At 37.2% G+C, this 22,028-nt stretch overlaps 1 protein-coding gene across 1 annotated transcript in view; it reads right to left on the reverse strand.

Moving 5' to 3' along the window:
• PLCB1 (phospholipase C beta 1) overlaps window positions 1-22,028 on the reverse strand; it is an 859,183-nt gene that overhangs the window by 234,351 nt on the left and 602,804 nt on the right. Inside the window, exons 5-9 of the mRNA XM_081559124.1 lie at window positions 19,233-19,312; window positions 17,165-17,218; window positions 16,036-16,111; window positions 6,225-6,325; window positions 4,841-5,007 (exon numbers count right to left, since the gene is read on the reverse strand). Of these exons, the coding sequence (XP_081415250.1) occupies window positions 4,841-5,007; window positions 6,225-6,325; window positions 16,036-16,111; window positions 17,165-17,218; window positions 19,233-19,312 (478 nt within the window). The remainder of the gene's footprint in view (window positions 1-4,840; window positions 5,008-6,224; window positions 6,326-16,035; window positions 16,112-17,164; window positions 17,219-19,232; window positions 19,313-22,028) is intronic.

A 22,028-nucleotide genomic window follows, 5' to 3' on the forward strand; every position in this document is an offset into this window, starting at 1 on the left:
ATTGCAATAAGTTAAATAAGCCTGTTAGCCAAGACACAGCAGCATTCAGGAAAGTCTTGCCCAGTGCTCTGAATCTCACTTTCAGACCCATAAATGGGTTGAAATTATTTGGCATAAATACTAATTCTTATTTTTCATTAGTTCAGATCAACAAGAAATCAATGGGAAACAGTTAATATATGCAACATTCTTATCGTGAGCAACTTATTTAATTCTTCCGGTAAATCTCTCAGAATATTTTCAAAGATGAGCAAACTAAGGGGTGGAAATGGTCAAAGGGTTTAATGGCTTCATAAGGTATCATAATAGGTGGATAAACAGTGATGATAAGTTGTTGATTTCTGACCAGTTTTAGTGAGACCTGCTGTTTTATCTGCCTGGTGACTAGTTTTTTTTCCAGGTAGCACACCCAGGCTGAATTTCAGGGAACCACCTCTCTCCCAGTCTCAGTCCAAGTAGTTTAGGTAACTGACTCTTTATTGGCTCTAGGGAGAGTCATGTGACCAATGTTTGTTCAATTGGTATATTCCATCCTCCAGGCCACAGGGATCCTAGTTCAGGAGTGGTCCTGGGTGGCTTTTACCATGCTCTGGTTTCTGGTATTTTGATGGAACTATGAGTAAGAGGAGTTTCTGCATACTGAGACTGGCAGGCCTGGAGCTGCTGGTGGCTTTCTTACCAGGAGAGTCTGCCCAAGAATTACAGTCAGTAAACAGAGAATGTCATTGGGAGATGAAAGACGGGTCTTGAGGACATCATTTGAGCCCCTGGATATAGTTATGCGGCAAGTCATTAATAGCCTCGCTTTTTGCCTTTATGCACCAATTATAAGCATATATGCTTACGTGCATCAATTCCTTTCTGTGCTTCAGTTTCAGTTAAGTTTGTCATTTTTCAACTGAAGGAGTTCCACCTAATACTACAGGCTGCAAGACTCCCAAATCCAGTGCCCAATCTAGCACACTCTGAGTGCTTCTTGCTGCTGATAATAATGACACAATAGTTCACTTGCAGGAGTTTCTTAAAATGATATTGAAAATACAATGGGGTTATTTCTAGTGATGCAAATCATTATTAGTGTAGGTGGATTTGGAACAAAAATGCTTGCTATACCTGAACTTCTATTTGCTTGGTTTAAAACAAAATAGCTCTGCTATTATTCATTATGAGTTCACCTATTAAACTATTAACACAGTATTTTAATAATTTAATTGCAACAAAGCAGGGAAGCTTTCATATGCCACACCTTGTAAAAATTTAAGGGAAAGAACACGTTAAAAAAGAAAATTACCTTGAAACATTTGCTAATATTATAACCTATTATATTAATTCAATTGTTTAACAAATACTTACGAACACCTGCTTTTCACAGAAGAATAAAAGTATGAACAAATTAAACTGTTTTCTTTTGGTTTGGCAGTTTAAGCAGTATTTGGTCTTCTTTCACAGACATAACTGATGAATCTAGAGGTCTGTAGTCTGTTACCTAAGGCACCAAATCAAATATTTCATTTTTCATGTGAATTTTACTCACTGCCTTCCTTCTAAAGAGTTTAAGTGATAAAAAAAATTAACAGTTTAAGAAACATTAGTCTTCAAACTTACATTCATGACCGTTCAATAGAGGCAGTGGTCATTGTGTAGCCCTATGTTAAGCATAGTTAGGCCTAAAGTGCAAACAACATGGTAAGGAAGAAACATTGGTGACTTGGGGCTGCATGAATTTTTTAGTGTGTGATTTTAAATTGTAAAAATAAATCTAACTCCCTTCTTGAGAACAGTAGCTTCTGCAACAAGATTCCAGCTCTGTGCAACCCAAACACATGAACATTTGGCCTTAGCACAGAAACCTTCCAATTATTTATAACCAATGTATATCTACAGAAACAGAAATTCCAGTGTGGAATGTAGATACCATACTGATGACAGCAGTCTCACAGAACATCACCGATGGTCAGCTCTTCCGGGTTTTCATTTCATACTTCCATGTGCTGTGCCATCAGCCAGCTTACCTATGCTCAGTCTTAGCTGTTAGGCTTTTAGCTACATTTAAAATTTTTCATTTAAATGAAAATTACCTTCTATGTTGAAATTATATAAAATGCACATAATACTAAACATTAGCATAGGTCAAGTTTGTGTGTTGTCTATTTGTTTTACATCTAACTTTAAAATACATTTCTTGATTTCAGAGAGTATATTTTTGTTATTACATATGTATATTCTGGCTTCTCAGGTGGTGCTAGTGGTAAAGAACCCACCTGCCAATGCAAGATTCGCAGGAGATGTGGGTTCGATCACTGGGTGGGGAAAATCCCCTGGAGGAGGGCATGGCAGCCCACTCCAGTATTCTTGCCTGGAGAATCCCATGGACAGAGGAGCATGATGGGCTGCAGTCCACAGAGTCACAGAGTCAGACACGACTGAAGCAACTTAGCATGCATGCATTGTATATTCTGTATGTATCTTATTCCCATCATTTTATATCAAATATAGGCAATATGGAAGTGTTTTTCTCAGATTAATGAGACTGAGTTTGGGGGATCATTTTAATTAATGCTTGAACACATTTGAAGAACTAGGCAAAATGTAAAGTACAACAGAAAAAAATATAATATTAAACTTCACTACTTATTTTCTTAGGTGTTTATTGATTAAAATGGAAACTTACATTACCACATGTAAAATAGATAGCCAATGGGAATTTGCTGTATGTCTCAGGAAACTCAAACAGGGGCTCTGTATCAACCTAGAGGGGTGGGATGGGGCGGGAGATGGGAGGGAGGTTCAAAAGGGAGGGGATATATGTATACCTATGGTTGATTCATGTTGAGGTTTGACAGAAAACAACAAAATTCTGTAAAGCAATTATCCTTCAATAAAAAATAAATTAATTAAAAAAAGATATTAGGTCATTGACTGAAAATTAAAAATGGCTTTTTTGAAGAATATCTTGGTATGAGATCTTAAGTAAGTCATTCGATCTCGAAGACTTGGCTTCCTTCTTTGAGAAATGATCATGTATATTTTGAAAGTCACATAATAAATGAAAGCTAATTTCCTTGCATGTCAATCAATGAAGCCATATAATAAATACTTTATTAAATTGTACTTTGTTGGACATAGTCCAACAAAGGAGTTGTTTAAGGAGTTCCTAAAAATATGTTAAAGTCAAACATCAAATAATATGAACTGCAAAGTCAAATTAAACTTTGAAAAAGTTTGGGAAAAATATCTCAAAGTCTTGGTTACTAAAAAATTAAATTTTACTCTAATCCAACTATTTCTTATTCCTACAAACACATATTTCAAAATTGTTATCCTTTTGACAATGTTACAACAGTTGCTAGAAAAACAAAACAATCTTCTCTAATCTTTGTTGTTCACATAAACAGAGCCAAAACAGCAAACAAAATGACTCGGTGTGAGACATTACAAGTTCATCTTCCTACTGAAGTTTTGGGATTGAGAAATGAACACTGTGGTTAAAAAGAATCACATCAAGGCTGACCTGGGGACTTCACAGTCAATTACCATATTAAGGTGCAGAAAAAATAAAGTTGTAGAAAAATAAATTAAATTGCTATTTTATTTCTTAAATTTTATTTATGTATTTATTGGTTTTGTTTTGTGAGATCTTAATTCCTTGACCAGAGATTGAACACAAACCCCCTGCAGTGAAAGCATGGAGTCTTAACCACTGGACCACCAGGTAAATCCCCAGAGTTGCTGTATTAAATATACCTGAATTACATATGTCTGCATGATTATGGAATTTATATCTAGTATGGCTGTAAAACGGCACTAAACACTCTTGCATCTGCAAAAGTCTAATCTTAATTTCCATTAGAATCAAAATTGGTTATTCTAGGATGAAAGAAGTTTTACAATAACCTATCAGAATATTTTCCTTTGTATCCTCTACTTTGTCTGAGTCATGTATGGGGGTGTCACACACTAGATGAAGTATGGAACATCAGCAATGTGGTGTGAGGGGATGAGAAAAGGACACAGTTTAGATTCTGAAGTGCCTCATTGGTTTTTGCTTCCTTTGTGTCATGGGCTGCTTTTAGAAGTCTTGTCGGACTTGTTAAAATACTGTTAGTTATTTTTGGCAAAGTTTGGATTTCAGAAGGGAACTGTCAAGCTATCCATGAGAAATTTCCAAGGAGTCTCTGGTTTAATGATAAGGAGAAATCCCAACTCTATGGCACCAGGGAAGAAAGAGCATCAGATCCGAGGAGGTTGGAGTGCTGGCCTGGTAACACCAACATGTGCTGTTGGGCCAGTTGTTTCTTTTGATGTCAGCAACAATAAGAATGATGCTACACAAAGGCAAAGTACCTGACAAAGAAACTTAGACTAGAATGAAAATATGTAAAATAATAACAATAAAAACTAAAGTAAATCATCTCTAAATTCCCAACTAATAACACGTAGAATAGAATTAATGATAAGATATTACTTTGATATTAATAAATACTTCCCTTTCTCATTTAGAGGACTAGTTCCAGAAAAAATGCAATATGTTAAAAAAACTTTTTAATCTACTTTTATGATAACTATTCTTATTAATGACCATAAGCTTGCCAGAGCTGTCTGTTACTTATGAATTACTTGCATATTAACAGGCAATCTATTTCTTCTTAATAATTATTTAATTGCACTTTATTTTCTTTACTCCCTACGGAATATTGTCCAAGTTGGACAATATCTAGGCAATTTACAATAACATCAATAATAACATACTAATTTTCTCAGTGAAGGTATTTCAATCCAGATGAGACTTGGTCACTAGTGATAAAGGAAGAACTGATGATGTGGGAAAAAGTGAACTGACCTTTTTTGGCGAGGCTGTTGTTAGGTTCATACTTCTCAATCAACACTTGGACTTGCTCTTGCTTTAAAGGTGGGTAAAGTATTTCATTTAGCCGGGGGTCTCGCTGCTTGAGGTTGATAAAATCCATCATCTGATCAACTGTAAGGTATGGTTTGCTTTTGGCACCACTAAAAACAGTTAAACACCAGGAAATTAGCAGGTTTTTCTGTCAAGTCTCATTCATGTGTTTGCATTTAGCAGCTCTGTAGAAATAAACTCCTGCCATACCTGGCAAGAACATGCTATATTGGAATTCCTATCTTGCCCTAAACACATTGAGGTGCTCCATCACAACTGCTGTATCTCTATGGGATGCAAACACTTTGCAATGACTGCCACCAAATCCCAATGCCCTTGAACTATACCAGATGCAAAAGAAAACCACAGCATGGAACATGCATTTTGTGTGTGAAGGTGCAGCACTCTAAAGGGAACACAGGTTATGGGTTGCTTTATTGATTATGATGCTAAACTGGTTTAGTCATCAGATTCTCATATTCTGCTTAATCATCCTAAAGATGTATTTATTACTCATTACTAAAAAGAACCAATATGATTGGGCACATTTTCCTTTTCATTAAAATTATGCTTCAGCAAGAGTCTATAACTCTGCAATGAAGTGTGATTCAAACTGCCCATTTCAATCCTGTTGACAACTCAAAGACAAGTTCAATGGTACAGATGTTGCAGATGTTCTATCAATAACTAATGGCAATGAACTCAGCAAAGTACTGTGCTTGATTTCCATATGACAAAAAAAATCTTTATTTAGCTTATCAATTTTGGATTGGTCTGTCACATGTAGATTTCAGTATGTCAAGAAAGTTAAACTGCTACTTCCCCATATTTGCCTTGGTGTTTTGTTTCTTTTTTAAAAAAAAATTCATTTTAAAAAAGTAATGTTTGTTTAATTTCTAATATAAAAGCAAATAATTTTCAGCTAGGAGAGTTCTTAGTGATCTGAAATTCTCATTTCACTGATGCAATGCAGAGAAGTATGATGATGGGTTCCCAGTTCAGCGTTCTTTCTTCAACATGAGTCTATTTCTGCAAAGACTCTTGCCTCTCAGTTCTAGCCACAGTCTTCAAACCATGCAGAGACCCCCGAGAATATTAAGACAATGACACCCTGCAACAAGTCACAGCAAATTTCACTCATTACAAGCAGTGATTGAATCTCAGAGGTAGGAGTGCGTGATTGTTTCCAACAAATGACGCAGAAGCACTGCTGTTACTCATTGTACAAAGAGATTCTGACATCTCCCTCTACCACTCAAAATGCTGCGACAGCCACACTGAGTACTACTGTAAGCAGGAACAAATGGGTTAAAATGTATTCTCTTACAATTCAGAAAAGATGTTATCAATTTCAGGTCGAGGACAAAGGTTGTTCAGGAAAACTCTGTACACTTCAGGAGTGAAATCTTCTTGAGGTATCGAATCATTCTGGGGAATAAAATAAGAGGGTCAGTAAAGGGTCTTTTTCTTCATTATCTTCCTCCCTGTTTTGTCTCTCTCTTTCCTCCTTCCCTCCTTCTTTCCTCTTTGTTTTCTTTTAAGAGCTCAGGGTAAGCATTCAGAAAGCATCTACGAGGCTAGCACTATAAGGACACTAGTTTTTGAGGTATCATAAGCTCCTTTTCTGTTTTCTCATTATATTTTAAGCTTAAGAGTTTTCTCCTTCTAAAGGCAATTTCTAAAGTAAGTTAGACCTAGTGAAAACATGGTCTGTTCAGCAATTTTTTTCTTTAGGTTGCTTTTCCTGGTGACTTTAATCTCATTTTTAATTGTGATAAAATATACACAACATAAACATCATTTTCACCACTTTTAAGTGTACAAATCAGCGGCATGAAGAGCATTCCCATTGTTTATGTGCTGTTTAGCAGACTTTTAAATGAATGCAATTTTCTTTCAAGAACCTGGAGCGAGACATTTTCAAAATGAAAACATAAGATTCCAATTTTGTGTCCTTTTTTTTTTTCTCAAACAGTGTTCTTTCTTTTTTAAGTAAACTGATAAGTTGCAACACAGTTTTCGTAAGTAGGACACCAGTCATTACTTGTCACTGATTCCTCTTAGTCCTATTGTTTAGAAAGCAAGTCACTGATAAAAACTGACTTCTGTGACTTAATTTTCTGTTTAGTGGGGCTGCCATGGAAACCGGAAGCATGTATTCAAGCGTTTGTTAACAGGAAGGACATTCTTCATGCCATTTTTCCTATTTCGGGTATGTGTTTATATGATTATTTTTATTTTTAAGCCCTTAAATCAAAGAAAACATCCTTCCTTTTACCATATTCATATTTTTGTAAATATAACTTTATAGAAGTATCTAACGATTATTGTCTGAATTATGGTCTGAGACTACACTGCTTGCTAACAGATAAGAAAACTTAGCTCACCACTTGGCAACAGCAGGAGTCCTATATTTGACACATGAACAAATAAAATAACATTTTCTTTACTAAATTGATTTATAGAGCAGGAAAAAAAATCCATTTTGCAAAATAGCATTTTGAGACAACCAAACAACAAATATCATTTATATGTAGCAAGAAGCATTAAACAGTTAAGCTCACTGGATACTAACTTTGAAATCATGAGTACAAGCAGCCAGTTCCCAGAAGGAAATTCCAACATATTGTTTCATGTTTTGCCATTCATAAAATGGGGAAAAGTTTAACCTATGAACAGATTTCCAAAATTCCATTTAATTTACAAAGTGAGAGAAATCCTTTTGACTGGAGATGTACACTTTTTTGATTGCCACATTCTCTGAGTTAGACACCCATGTCTCATATAAGTAGCTTTGAAAATAGCCAAAAATGAGCATTGCTATTGTATTTTCTGGCTGAGAGATACAGGGAAGAGAGATTTAAAAACAAATCTCAAGGAAATACTAAGTGCCTTGTTTGGCCAACTCAAGCATCAGACTTTATTGGCGTTGATGAACCCCAAATTTGTTCTCTTATACTCCCCACTGTCTAGTTACTATTTACAGCTCACTCTACTTCCCCTCCTCCCGATCTCACTAAAAGCATACAAGCAGATTTTGTCTAAGGATATCAATCATTGTCTTCCTTTTTTATCCAACTTCCTTTATTTTCCTCCCTTCTTGTCTTAGCTTAAAACCTCTTCCTCCTACACCAGGTTTTAATTTCCATTCTGTGCTACTATAACACCATGTTTGTCTCCTGTTTCGGTCTTACTTAACTGTTTTGTGCTTCTGTGTTACTTGCTAACCTGCAGACTGACACAAGCTAGGACTTGTGTGTTGCTTCTTAACTGCTCAGTCTCTGTAACATATAGCAGGTCCACATAAATATTTACTAAACAAATGAATGTAATTTATGAAAAAGGTGGAAGCTGATAGCAAATATGCTTCCCATAAGACATCAGATACAACTAAAGCCATTTACAAAAGAGTCCATACACATCATTTCATAAAATGACATGCTTTACTAAAACTATTTTTTATTTACCAGCTATAAACTAGAACTTCTCATTAGAGGGGACACATTGATGAAATAATCTGAATAAACACAATATTACTTCTATTACCAGTTGGATGTTAGTACCTAGAAAATGGAAAATGTTTTAATACAGTTTCATTTTTCTCTTGTCCAACTTGACTGATGAGGATATCCTTTGGGGTCAGTGGGTGAAAATGAGGGAAGGACATTTTGGAGAAATAAGTAGTTGAAATGAGCATCACTGAAAGCTAAAGTGAAAGAATATGGAGGAGATATTGAGGGAAAAGCTATGGTCAGTAATCCCTTACATTTTAAATAAGGCTGAAATGTGCAAAGCTCATTCACATATTTGATTTTCCTAGATCTCATGATTTGTTAAAGTGGATAGAACAGACTCATTGTGCCATGTTTAAGCAGGACGAAACCCAGGGACGATGCTCAAGAGCATACCAAAACGTCAAATACTCTTCTGTGAACACTTCTTAACCAACCAGGTAGAGATGACACATTCTTTTTTTGTGTGTCTGCAATCCACCTTCATATACCTTCTTTATAGCATCCACCACACAATTTTCCTTTAGTTTTTATATTTCTGATCATCGACTAAACTGTGTGTTTTTGAATAAAGCGCACTATCTCTTATTTAATTCCTTTGTGTCTCCAGAATAATGCCTGGCATATAATATACACCTAATGAATGTTTGTTGAATTCACTCAGGATATGGCATCAGACCTTAGATCTGTCTTGTGGTCCAGGACTTCATTTACCTCAACATGCCTCCAACACAAAGCAGATTATCAATGATTGTTTGTTGCCATTATTATCAAAATTTTTTGGAGGAAGAATTAAGAAGGCCAATACAGTCTGAATCAGGCCCATTTATTCCAGAAACTACAAAGTATTTTCATTAAAAATGAAGTTGCTTCAATGCTATGGTTGAATATAAATAATCTACCTTCACTACAACTTGAAGGTAGTACTGGTGGTGTTTACATTTCCAGATTCAAAAAACAGGTTATGAAATATCTACATGCTGAATTAAAAATAACAAAGTAAAGTAAGCCAGACAAAGACAAATGTTATATTATTTATATGTAGAATCTTAACAAATGATACTAACGAACTTATATACAAAACAGAAATAGACCTGGAGGCATAGAAAACAAACTTACGGTCACCAAAGGAGAAAGGCGAGGAGGGGTAAACTAGGAGTTTGGGATTAATATACACACACTTCTGTATGTAAAATAGATAACCAACAAGGACCTACTGCATAGCACAAGCAACTGTACTCAATATTTCATGATGATCTATAAGGGAAAAAAAGAATCTGGAAAAAATATATGTACATAAAAAAGAGAAAGTCATGTATATGCATATAAATAATTCTCAGAGGATAATAAGAATAAATATTTATTGAGCACTTACTATATGCCGAGCATATAGTTCCAGGAGCTTTACTTGAATGCTTTCATTTAACTCCTTGTCAGCTCTATGAGGTTGGAATGGTTAGTGATCCCTTTTACACATACAAACACTAAGGAGATGGGAGTTTACAAAACTTGTCTGTGGCATCAAGTTGGTGGGGGCAGGTTTGCTATGTTTTAAATTAAGGTTTCTTGATTCCTCAACTATGCTGTAATCCAGAAAACTAAATTTCATGCCAGTTTTTGGGTATTGTTTGTATTTTCTTCTTTATACATTTATAGATTTAAAAAACTCTGTAATAAACAAGTATTTAACATTCAGAAATGTTATTCTAAAAGATATTAATTTATCTCAGTGTACTCTAATGAATAAGGAGTCCACATGCAGATTTTATCTTGACTAATCAATGAATCATTTTCCAGCAAATTCAGGATTTCAATATTAATTGAAATATTAATATTTTTTATTTTTAATATTTTGTTTTTTTTATATTAATACTCTTAATATTTTTGTTCTAAAGAGATAAAACAAAAGTTATAGCCAGAAAGGACATGAAATAATTACACATAAGCTACTGATAATGAACCGAATACTTAAATGTAGTTCTAAAATGAAACTGTGTATTAGTGATTTTAAGATTCACAGCTGAATAAACTATATTTCTGATTTACATTCTGGGTATAATCTATAGGAGAAAGGCAACATATTGCAGTTATCCTGAGAGAAGTTCTTTTGTAAATTTCATTCATAGTATTCTTTACTCAGTTCAGTTCAGTCGCTCAGTCGTGTCCGACTCTTTGCGACCCCATGAATTGCAGCACGCCAGGCCTCCCTGTCCATCACCAACTCCCGGAGTATGCCCAAACCCATGTCCATCAAGTCTGTGATGCCATCCAACAATCTTATCCTCTGTCGTCCCCGTCTCCTCCTGCCCCCAATCCTTCCCAACATTAGGGTCTTTTCCAATGAGTCAACTCTTCGCATGAGGTGGCCACAGTATTGGAGTTTCAGCTTCAACATCAGTCCTTCCAATGAACACCCAGGACTGATCTCCTTTAGGATGGACTGGTTGGATCTTCTTGCAGTCCAAGGGACTCTCAAGAGTCTTCTCCAACACCACAGTTCAAAAGCATCAATTCTGCGGTGCTCAGCTTTCTTCACCGTCCAACTCTCACATCCATACATGACCACTGGAAAAACCATAGCCTTGACTAGATGGACCTTTGTTGGCAAAGTAATGTCTCTGCTTTTAAATATGCTGTCTAGGTTGGCCATAACCTTCCTTCCAAGGAGTAAGCGTCTTTTAATTTCATGGCTGCAATCACCATCTGCAGTGATTTTGGATCCCCAAAAAATAAAGTCTGACACTGTTTCCACTGTTTTCCCATCTATTTCCCATGAAGTGATGGGACCAGATGCCACGATCTTAGGTTTCTGAACGTTGAGCTTTAAGCCAACTTTTTCACTCTCCTCTTTCACTTTCATCAAGAGGCTCTTTAGTTCTTCTTCACTTTCTGCCATAAGGGTGGTGTCATCTGCATATCGGAGGTTATTGATATTTCTCCTGGCAATCTTGATTCCAGCTTGTGCTTCTTCCAGCCCAGCATTTCTCATGATGTACTCTGCATACAAGTTAAATAAGCAGGGTGACAATATACAGCTTTGACGTACTCCTTTTCCTATTTGGAACCAGTCTGTTGTTCCATGTCCAGTTCTAACTGTTGCTTCCTCACCTGCATACAGGTTTCTCAAGAGGCAGGTCAGGTGGTCTGGTATTCCTATCCCCTTCAGAATTTTCCACAGTTTATTGTGATCCACACAGTCAAAGGCTTTGGCATAGTCAATAAAGCAGAAATAGATGTTTTTCTGGAACTCTTGCTTTTTCAATGATCCAGCGGATGTTGGCAATTTGATCTCTGGTTCCTCTGCCTTTTCTAAATCCAGCTTGAACATCTGGAAGTTCACGGTTCACGTATTGCTGAAGCCTGGCTTGGAGAATTTTGAGCATTACTTGACTAGTGTGTTAGATGAGTGAAATTGTGCGGTAGTTTGAGCATTCTTTGGCATTGCCTTTCTTTGGGATTGGAATGAAAACTGACCTTTTCCAGTCCTGTGGCCACTGCTGAGTTTTCCAAATTTGCTGGCATATCAAGTGCAGCACTTTCACAGCATCATCTTTCAGGATTTGAAATGGCTCAGCTGGAATTCCATCACCTCCACTAGCTTTGTTCCTAGTGATGCTTTCTAAGGCCCACTTGACTTCACATTGCAGGATGTCTGGCCCTAGGTGATCAAATTCTGTAAATCCAAAATAATCACTTTGGAGGGGGGGGAGTATTACATGTATGTTGATACCTATAGTAAAATTCATTATTGAAAAAAATATATAGATTTATTTCTATCTTCTTCATTAAAAGGCCAGTGCTATGCCAAGATTATAATGTGATTCCAAATGTCACTGAGTTTTTCTTAAAGTTAAAAAAGCCTTAAATCAAAGGGAATTTGGTGCAAGTAAATTATTTTCTGTTCTCAGAAAGCTTGTTGGCAACGTAGCAGTTTTATGAATATGGAAAGGTCTCAAAGTTCTCACTGAAATATATATTTGGATTATTAATAGAAGACAGTCATTGTTTTACCTCTCTTTTTACATACAGTACTACTTTTTAACAATTAAGGTAACTTTAACAAGCAATTGAAATAGCTAAAGGAGTACCCATTCAGGAATGTGTTATTTCAGTGGCTCATGTTGGTCAGGATATGAGTTCAAGCACATTAATTATCCCTAACAATGTGCACGAAGATAATGTTTAAAAAATCACAACAGGATGTCCACAGTATTTCTGGTAATGTATCTATTTACAGAACACAATTAAACCTAGTTGAACAGTTCAGTTCAGTTCAGTCACTCAGTCATGTCTGACTCTGCCACCCCATGGACTGCAGCACGCCAGGCCTCCCTGTCCATCGCCAACTCCCAGAGTTTACTTAAACTCATGTTCATTGAGATGGTGATGCCATCCAACCATCTCATCCCCTTCTCCTCCTGCCTTCAACCTTTCCCAGCATCTGGGTCCTTTCAAATGAGTTTGCACAACCACTGGCTATATGAGGCTCCCCAATATGTACTGTAATTAATACAATCTACCATTTGTGTAACCTTTTCTTCTGTGAAGTGTTTAAAACACCTCTTGTCAGTATACCTTTGGTAATTAGTGGATATTTTCCAGAGCCACTGTTCTATAGGTATGAAATTACAGCAAAGATTCAAAATATATAGCCAGTTCCAGGAAACATGTATTTCCTAGCTCTGAAACTGACTTTGGTTTATAGATCTTTTTACAGCATTCTAATTCTACCACTCCTCCAAGTAGAGTATAGTTTACAGTGAATAATGAGCTTTCAAAACTTTATGACGGAGGTTGATTTTTTTTAAATCTCCAATTTGTTTTCAGAGAATTGTCATAACATTTAATTTACTAAAGATAAATGTTGTTTCAATTTAAACCCAACTCCTGCTATTTGAATCTCATTTTCCTTTAAAAATGTCTCCAGTTGACACTGGTTTGAAAGTGTGAACCTATAAATAAAAGACTCAGTGGATTATAAAGGCTCAATTTGTATTTATTGACTGAATCCTCAGAATCCAATTGTTTAGAAAGTTGTAATTTACAGAGAACTGATTGATGGATTTGATTTTCTATTCAGCCTTTTCTATTCCTTCTTTCCCTTAGCTGGATTTATAGTAACAAGTTAACATTGTTTATCTCCCCCTCCCCCTCCCCACTCCCCAATAAGATGTTAGGTCAAATCAGGAGCAACTGCAGAGGAAACAAATTCTTTGCACATCTTTCTAAATTCATGTTTCACACTTTTTTTTTTCATGCTTAAATACAGTGATCTTTTTACAGTTACTCAAACTGGGAAACTTTTTCCAGCCTCAGGGTACTGCACACAGTTTTCTTTTTCTGGAATGAATTTCTCTCATTCTCAATAGCAATGCTCCATTCCATTTGTTCATGGCATTTCCCCCAATTTACATATGTCAGTTGAAGTATTTAACTAGCACCCCCAGAGAATGTATAGTCCTTGAATCCTGGGACTGGAACTTCATTTTTTCCTCTACCATATTCTCAGGGATGGAGGGCACACAGTAAGAGCTCAAGAGATATTCTTTGAGTCTGAATGGATAAAGAAGGTGTGGATAAAAATATAGTGGAATATATGTGGTATATATACATACACACATACATACATACATATATATATATACATATATATATATAGTGGGATACCATTCATCCTTAAAAAAGAATGAAATAATGTTATTTGCAGCAACATGGATAGACTTGGAGAGCATTATGCTAAGTGAAATAGAACAGAGAAAGAATACTATATGATATTACTTATATGTGGAATATAAAATATGGCACAAATGAATCTACCTACGAAACAGAAACAGATTCAGAGACATAGAAAACAAATTTAGGGTTACCAAAGGGAAAAGGTGAGGTGAGGAGGAGATGGGGGAGGGGTGGATTAGTGGTTTGGGATTAGCAGATGCTAACTATTATATTAATATATAGGATAAATAAATAACAAGGTTCTACTGTATAGCATAGGAAAAAACTATATTCATAGCAGAATCACTTTGCTGTAGAGCATAAGTCAACACACATAAATCAATGATTTTTCAATTAAAAAAATAAGAAAAAATACTACAGGTCAAATTTAAAAAAAAATTTGTTTAGTTAAGGACAGGATCTTAACTGTTACATCTTTCTGGCTCCAAAGCATGAAACAAAAGACCAATAATAACAAGCTTGATCATTTTCTTTTGCTGATCAAAGTGAAGCTTAAATGTTTGGGGAGCCCTTCCATAGTTCTGTCCAGTGTTTGCAGCATCAGCAACTTTTTCCACAGACAGCAAGAAACTGACAGCAGTCACTCTTTTCTTTTCTTTTACCTGCAGCTAAGTCGCTTCAGTCGTGTCTGACTCTGTGCGACCCCATAGATGGCAGCCCACCAGGCTCTCCCGTCCCTGGGATTCTCCAGGCAAGAACACTGGAGTGGGTTGCCATTTCCTTCTCCAATGCATGAAAGTGAAAAGTGAAAGTGAATTCGCTCAGTCATGTCCGACTCTTCGCAACCCCACGGACTGCAGCCTACCAGGCTCTTCTGTCCATGGGATTTTCCAGGCAAGAGCACTGGAGTGGGGTGCCATTGCCTTCTCTGTTCTGTTACCTACAAAAGTCTTTAATACATTTCATTTTTTCAAAAATATTCTCAAGAAGAACTGGCCAACGCAACTCTTGACACTTTTCATAACTTATTCACAATTTAAGAATGTTTTCTCAACTTCATTCAGTGCAACTTCAATGTTGCCAGTATGTTTCAAGAGACTCAGAGGTTCTTCCTTGGGTGTAAGTGTTATTTTTGCTTACTTGTTGCTTAGATACCAGGATAAAAATAATTCGTAACAGAAAGGAGTGTTCTGCATAGAGAGGACAAGAAAAAGGTTTTATGCAATATACCCAGTTACCCCAGAAACAACAGTAAATTGTTTTAGAACCAGGTATGTAGAAATGCACTGAAATGAAGGCAAATTAATTTTTTTAGGAGGTTAATGTATACTAAGTGCCTCAAATGCACTAGGCGAAAAATCAAAAGCATCTCACATCCTTGTCCTCTCATCTATCTGTCACTTAGGTGCAAAGTAGGCAATATCCAAAATGTTTTGATCCTTCACCCTTCCCAGACAAAGCCTTTTGAGCACTAAACTACATAGTACATAAATAACATTTATTTATAAAAATGTACTGCCATTCTCTTTATTAACTTATCAGTCTTAAACCTAGACTTTTAAAAGGGGGATAAAATGAAATTAATATTTTAACATCCTCCTAATCATAATTCTTAATCATCAGTTAATATCTCAAGGAACATCAAGAAAGGATTTGTCATTAATGAGCAGCTTAAATTCTTGACAACATTAATATTTTTTGGCCAATACATTTTTGGCATTAGTTGGTTATTTTTTTTTAAATTTACAAACAACAAGGGGCTTTCTTATTGAAAACACTGGAATGACGGGATTGAAAAAGATATATAGTGACCCATATATTGTAAATATTAACAAATAAGTCATATTCTTAATTTTAAAAATGTTTGCATAATATTGGGACATGATATATTTTAGTATGATTATCCAGAACTATTAAGCAGTGCTAATTTTAGGAAGGCATCACGCTCACCCGTGAAGATGGAAGACTGCAAGCCTCTAAAGCTGTCTCGACTCGCTTCCGGTCTGCTGAGAACAAGCGGTATATGCTGTGGAGGAAAGAAAGCATGCCAGAGAGAGGCTGTGAAGGCCTGTGGGTCACACTGCAGATGATGCCAGCCGCAACACCCCACTCTCTCAAAGCTCGTCACCCCTCATCCCTAAAGAATGACAACATAACAATCGCTCCAGCATCAGCATGTGTGCTCTGAAAGATCTATGTGTGTGCTTTTCAAAATCAAAGTGTCTAATAGAAAATCAATATTTTGAGACAATGATGATGACCCAGTTAAAAAACATTGCATTAAAAATGCTTCTAGCATTAAGTTTTGAAATAAATATCTTAACAATTTTGTCTCCTTGCTGCTACCCACTGCTCTGAAAGTGTACATTGGTAATATTATTATTAATAAATAACTTTTTATGAGCAGAAGCTCACTGGTAGCTGTCAAAAGTTGAAGGCTTTTGACTGAATATGGTCTAGAACTGCACTTTTTTTGGTCAGTGATTTTGCTTTAAAATATATAACTTAAATAACGGACAGTTTAATAATTTGGATTTATGGGTTCTATTGAAACATTAGGAAATCTATCACCTGGAAACCACCAGCCCCATGGGGAATCTGGTAGACCTGAGTTATCCTTGTCTCTTTGAGACAGAGTTCATTCTTCAGTTTTCCTTCTTGCCCCTGGCTTGCTTTGTTATGGATGTTCCCTGCCTAACTTCTATTGACATTTGAGTTTGCAACCCTTGCTTCAAGGCTAGTGTCATCTTGGAAGAAAGAGGCATCGAGCTTGCCTAATTTCCACTCCTAGACTAGATCTGAGTCTCAGATGTTCTTTTAGCTTTACCAGCAAAGGTCTCCCATCCCTTCCACCCCCTTCCTGCTTTAGTGTTTCTTGGAAGTGATGCCACAGGGAAGGAGGAAGCCCAAGAAACCTGTATGAGGAAACCAGCTGAGGTGATGTGCACACGGTGCACGTGGGGGGACTGGGCTACCACGCACCTCCAGGCTCCCGTGGACCAAAGCAGAGCTACGGCACAGATTCAGATCTTGGAGGAAACAAAAATAAACAATAATGGGAATTGCTCACACAGCTTACTTTTTGAGAGGAATGCGTCCTTCTGGAGTGACTTGCAGCTTAAGTTTAGTATACCTGTTGGAGAAGAAGAAAACAGTGTTTAATTTTTTAAAAAAAAGCTTTTTATTGAAGAATAAAATGCATAGAAAAAGGCTCTTTCATATGTACAGTTGGCTGAATTTTCATCTATTGTCCAAGTTTCTGCAATCAGCAACCAGATCAAGAAAAAGAATATTCTTATTTTAACAGAATCCCAGAAGCCCATCTCATGCCCCTTCCAGAGCTGGTCCCCCAAGAGCAAACCATTATCCTGACTTTAAACATTCAGATTAATTTTGCATACTCTTTTACGGCTTCTTTCACTCAAAAGTGTTTTCAAGATCCATTCATATATTTGCATTTCACTGTGAATCTTTCACTCTCATTGCTGTATGGTATGCCATTGTGTGAAAATAAAACTACACTTATCTCTTCCACTGCTTTTGGGCGTGTGGACAAAGAGAAGGCACAGGAGAGCTTACAAACTCTATTGATGGGTATATAAACTGGGACCACCACTCGCTCATGCAAACAATTCCATTCCTAGGTGTAGATGCAACAGAAATGCTTACAGTGTGTTCCCCAAAAGTCATGCTCTAGAATGACCATAGCAGCTATTCATAGGGAGATGCCTGGTGGAAGTGAACATTTGCAATAGGTATGATGAGCCAACTAGCTGTTTTACTAGCTGTAAAGTGCTATGTCTAGGTGTCACTTTCCACGAACATTCTGTGTTGCACAGCAGAATTTCCAGAAAGTCTGTTAGATGAAGAATGGTAAGAAGACAATTGAAACAACAACAACAACAAAAAAGCGGAATAAAGGGAGGAGGAGAGGGCAAGTCATGTAGGAAGGGTCCTGAAGGTGACAAAGTAATGAGATGAGAGGATGACACAAAAGAGCATTTGAGTAAACCCACGAAGTCCTGGCTAACAGCAAAAGACATTCATGGAAGAGTATGAAAGAAATGTGGACTGGAGTCTTTGGTTTGGAATGATGGGTATGTCTTACAGAAGAGGGAAGACAGAAAGTTATTAAATCAAAACAGAGGACCACCTAGTAATGTTTCCATTTGTGGTTTTGATTTCAAGGCTTTCCAATCTCCTGAACATCCAGTGTCGAAACTGATCACAACCAGCTTTCCTACTTGCTCATCTGGCAGAAATCATTATTTTCCTCAGTCAAATAAATTTCAGAAAGACTAGGTAATTCAAGAGTGATTGGGTACTCCTGACTTGCTTTTTTTCTTTTCCTTTTCATTCTGCTTTTTCCTTTACATTCTTTTTCTCTTTTCTTACTAACAGTTGCTGTGATTGTCTAGAAGGACAGGAATCAGGACAGCAGCTTACTGATTTAAGTTGCATCTATCAGAGATCTTAGACTCTGGAGAATTGAGTCCCACATGTTGTTCGTTCTCTTCCTCAGATTAATAATTGATACAACGGAGAAGACAATGGCACCCCACTCCAGTACTCTTGCCTGGAAAATCCCATGGACGGAGGAGCCTGGTAGGCTACAGTACATGGGGTCGCTAAGAGTCGGACACGACTGAGCGACTTCACTTTCCCTTTTCCCTTTCATACACTGGAGAAGGAAATGGCAACCCACTCCAGTATTCTTGCCTGGAGAATCCCAGGGACGGGGGAGCCTGGTGGACTGCCGTCTATGGGGCCGCACAGAGTCGGACACGACTGAAGTGACTTAGCAGTAGCAGGCAGATGTAGGGCTGAAGACTCTCTGAGGTGAATAATTTTTGATTCTGGGCATAGTTGCCAGGATTTAGAAGTGTCTCCTTACTGCGTGTCAAAGGCATTGACATTCAGGCAAGCTCAGTGTAACACAGATGTAGGGCTCAGAGGAAAGAGCAATCTTTACTGGAAGTCTTCCAATTCCAAGCAGTGAACGTATCAGTTCTCTAACAAGTCCTAGAGGGAAATTTGTGTTTATCAATGTGAGAAGCCAGTGCAGCATAAACAAAAGACTCACAAAGGAGAAAGGAAACTGACTCAGATGAAGCAACACCCTCTGCAATAAAATTAGAGCTACTTACGCCTTTTCCAGAAATGCGTCCCTGGACATGTTTTGGGCCAGCAGGTTTGTTGCCAAACTGAAAACCTCATTTGTCCATTCCTGAAAAATGTGAATCACACTTTCATTAGGTTAAATACTGTGCAGTCATTAGACATACGTTTTTAGTGAGGCTACTAGGAAGACAAATTAGTTCAATTTGTATGCCTAAGGGTTTTTTTCCCTTTTTTTCCCCCCTGTTAAAATGACATAATTAAATTCAAATCCCTGAACGACTACTCTTTTCCTAAGGAAATGTTCTTTACCCATAAACAAAATTTTATCTGTTTTTTAAAATACTTACAAATAGAGAACTGATATATTGCCTTTAATAACCAAGTATGTCTCACTCTTTTCCTTGCATTATAAACACATAAAGAATTTTAAAATGTAGTCAATTATATTTCCAACGGGGCTTCCCAGGTGGTTTTAGTAGTAAAGAACCCACCTGCCTATGCAGGTTTGATCCTTGGGTTGGGAAGATCCCCTGGAAGAGGAAATGGCACCCCACTCCAGTATTCTTGCCTGGAGAATCCCATGGACAGAGGAAGCTGGCAGGCTATACAGTCCATAGGGTAGCAAAGAGTCAGATATAGCTGAAGTGACTTGGCACATATGCATATTTTCAACACATCTGCAAATAAGATTTTCCTATTTTACTGCTCAAGTCAAAACAGCTACACCAGGAAGTCTTTAAATGTTAATTACAGCTCTAGAAGCCTCTCAACTAGCTGCAGTCCCAGTGTCACAAAATACTCAGTACCGTTCCCTCCCCCCAGCTCTATCCATTCCTTGCTGCTGCCCTAATCCCAGTCCCTACCCCACACGATCCACCTCTGATTGCTCCTGGCATCCAAAAAAAAAAAACCAGAAAAGAACACATCTACCAAAAAAGTTGAAGTTCCATTCTGGGTGATGATTTTGAACACTCAATTAACCTTCTGGGCTGGAAAAAAATGTCTCTAAGAGAAGATGAGATAAGAGCTAAGTAATGTAATCATCTGATGTTGTAGTTGACTTGGCTCCCTCTTCAATGTTCAACAGCTTTTCCATCTAATTTTGTTATTTCTACTATAGTTTTTATTGTTATTTTGTGTTTTGCCTCCTGTTTTATGATCATATGCAAATAATATGCCATCATGTAACACAGAAACAAATGAGGTAAAACTTGGGCACCAAGTGATGGGAGAGGGAAAGGGACACTCTAAGCAGAGTTTTGTGTGTTTGTTTTTATTTTTAAATATTGAGTTTATTTAAAAAAATCAGCACAGTAAAAACTGCCACACAAATAGTTATCAATGACAGATACTCCTATCCATTCAAGTATAGATATGTAACTCCTTAAATTAAAGAGCTTTAATTTTCTTGAGAGTCCCTCGGACTGCAAGGAGATCAAACCATTCCATCCTAAAGGAAATCAGTCCTGAATATTCATTGGAAGGACTGATGTTAAAGCTGAAACTCCAGTACTTTGGCTGTCTGATGTGAAGAACTGACTCATTTGAAAAGACCCTGATGCTGGGAAAGATTGAAGGCAGGAGGAGAAGGGGACTCCAGAGGATGAGATGGTTGGATGGCATTACCGACTAAATGGACATGAGTTTGAGTAAATTGGGAGTTGCCAATGGACAGGGAGGCCTGCTGTGCTGCAGTCCATGGAGTCCCAAAGAGTCAGACACAACTGAATGACTGAACTGAACTGAATTTTCCTTGACTATAAAGAAAGCTGAGGACCAAAGAATTGATGCTTTTCATCTGTGGCATTGGAGAAGACTCTTGAGAGTTCCCTGGACTGCAAGGAGATCTAACCAGTCAATCCTAAAGTAAATCAGTCCTGAATATTCATTGAAGGGACTGATGCTGAAGCTGAAGTTCCAATACTTTGGCCCCTTGATGTGAGGAACTGACTGATTGGAAAAGATGCTGAGAAAGATTGACAGAAGGAGGAGAAGGAATGACAGAGGATGAGATGATTGGATGGCGTCACCGACTCAATGGACATGAGTTTGAACAAGCTCTGGGAATTGGTGATGGACAGGGAAGCCTGGTGTGCTGTAGTCCAAGAGTTGAGCATGACTGAGCAACTGAGCTGAACTGAATTTTCCTTGAAGACTTTTAAATTCTGAGGTTGTATAAAATTAATCACAAAACATTCACATTAAACACAGATCAATTTTGCACAAATAAATGTGATTAAGTCACTTAAATTATCACCTGAAATACTTGGACTGCAAAGAAAAATCTCAGATAACAATACTATATGTGCTGTAAAAAGATTCACATTATTCTGTGGGTTATAACTTACTGGCAGGATTTAGTGAGAATAGAGAGTAGCCTAAAATGAATTGGAAAAAAGAAGGGAAGTTGTAACAAGAAAAGTAGAGTTGGGGGAAAAATAAATTTAAAAAAAAAGAAAAGAAAAGTAGAGTTTGAGGACTTCTTTGGTGGTCTATTGGTTCAGACTCCATGCTTTTACTGCAGGAGGTGTGGGTTCTATCCTTGGGCTAGGAACTAAGATTCTGCATGCTGTGGGGTGCAGTCAAAAAAAAAAAAAAAAGTAGAGTTGGCATGAGAGTATAGAAGGCATTTAATGTCTGTTTAGTGTTTTGGAGAGAATTTGGCAAAAAGTATAATATCATTGAAGGCCTTTCTTTTAGGGTGAAGGTAGGGAGAGTCAGGGCTAGACAGTGGGTTAACGAGGTTATCTGGCAGCCAATGCAGGTGGATTTGAGGCTGAGAAATGAGACAGAGGGGGCTTAATTATTAAGCTGTCACAGTC

The sequence above is a fragment of the Giraffa tippelskirchi genome, chromosome 13 (assembly GCF_054371585.1).
Source record: "Giraffa tippelskirchi isolate mGirTip1 chromosome 13, T2T-mGirTip1v1.2.pri, whole genome shotgun sequence".
Taxonomy (NCBI): domain Eukaryota; kingdom Metazoa; phylum Chordata; class Mammalia; order Artiodactyla; family Giraffidae; genus Giraffa; species Giraffa tippelskirchi.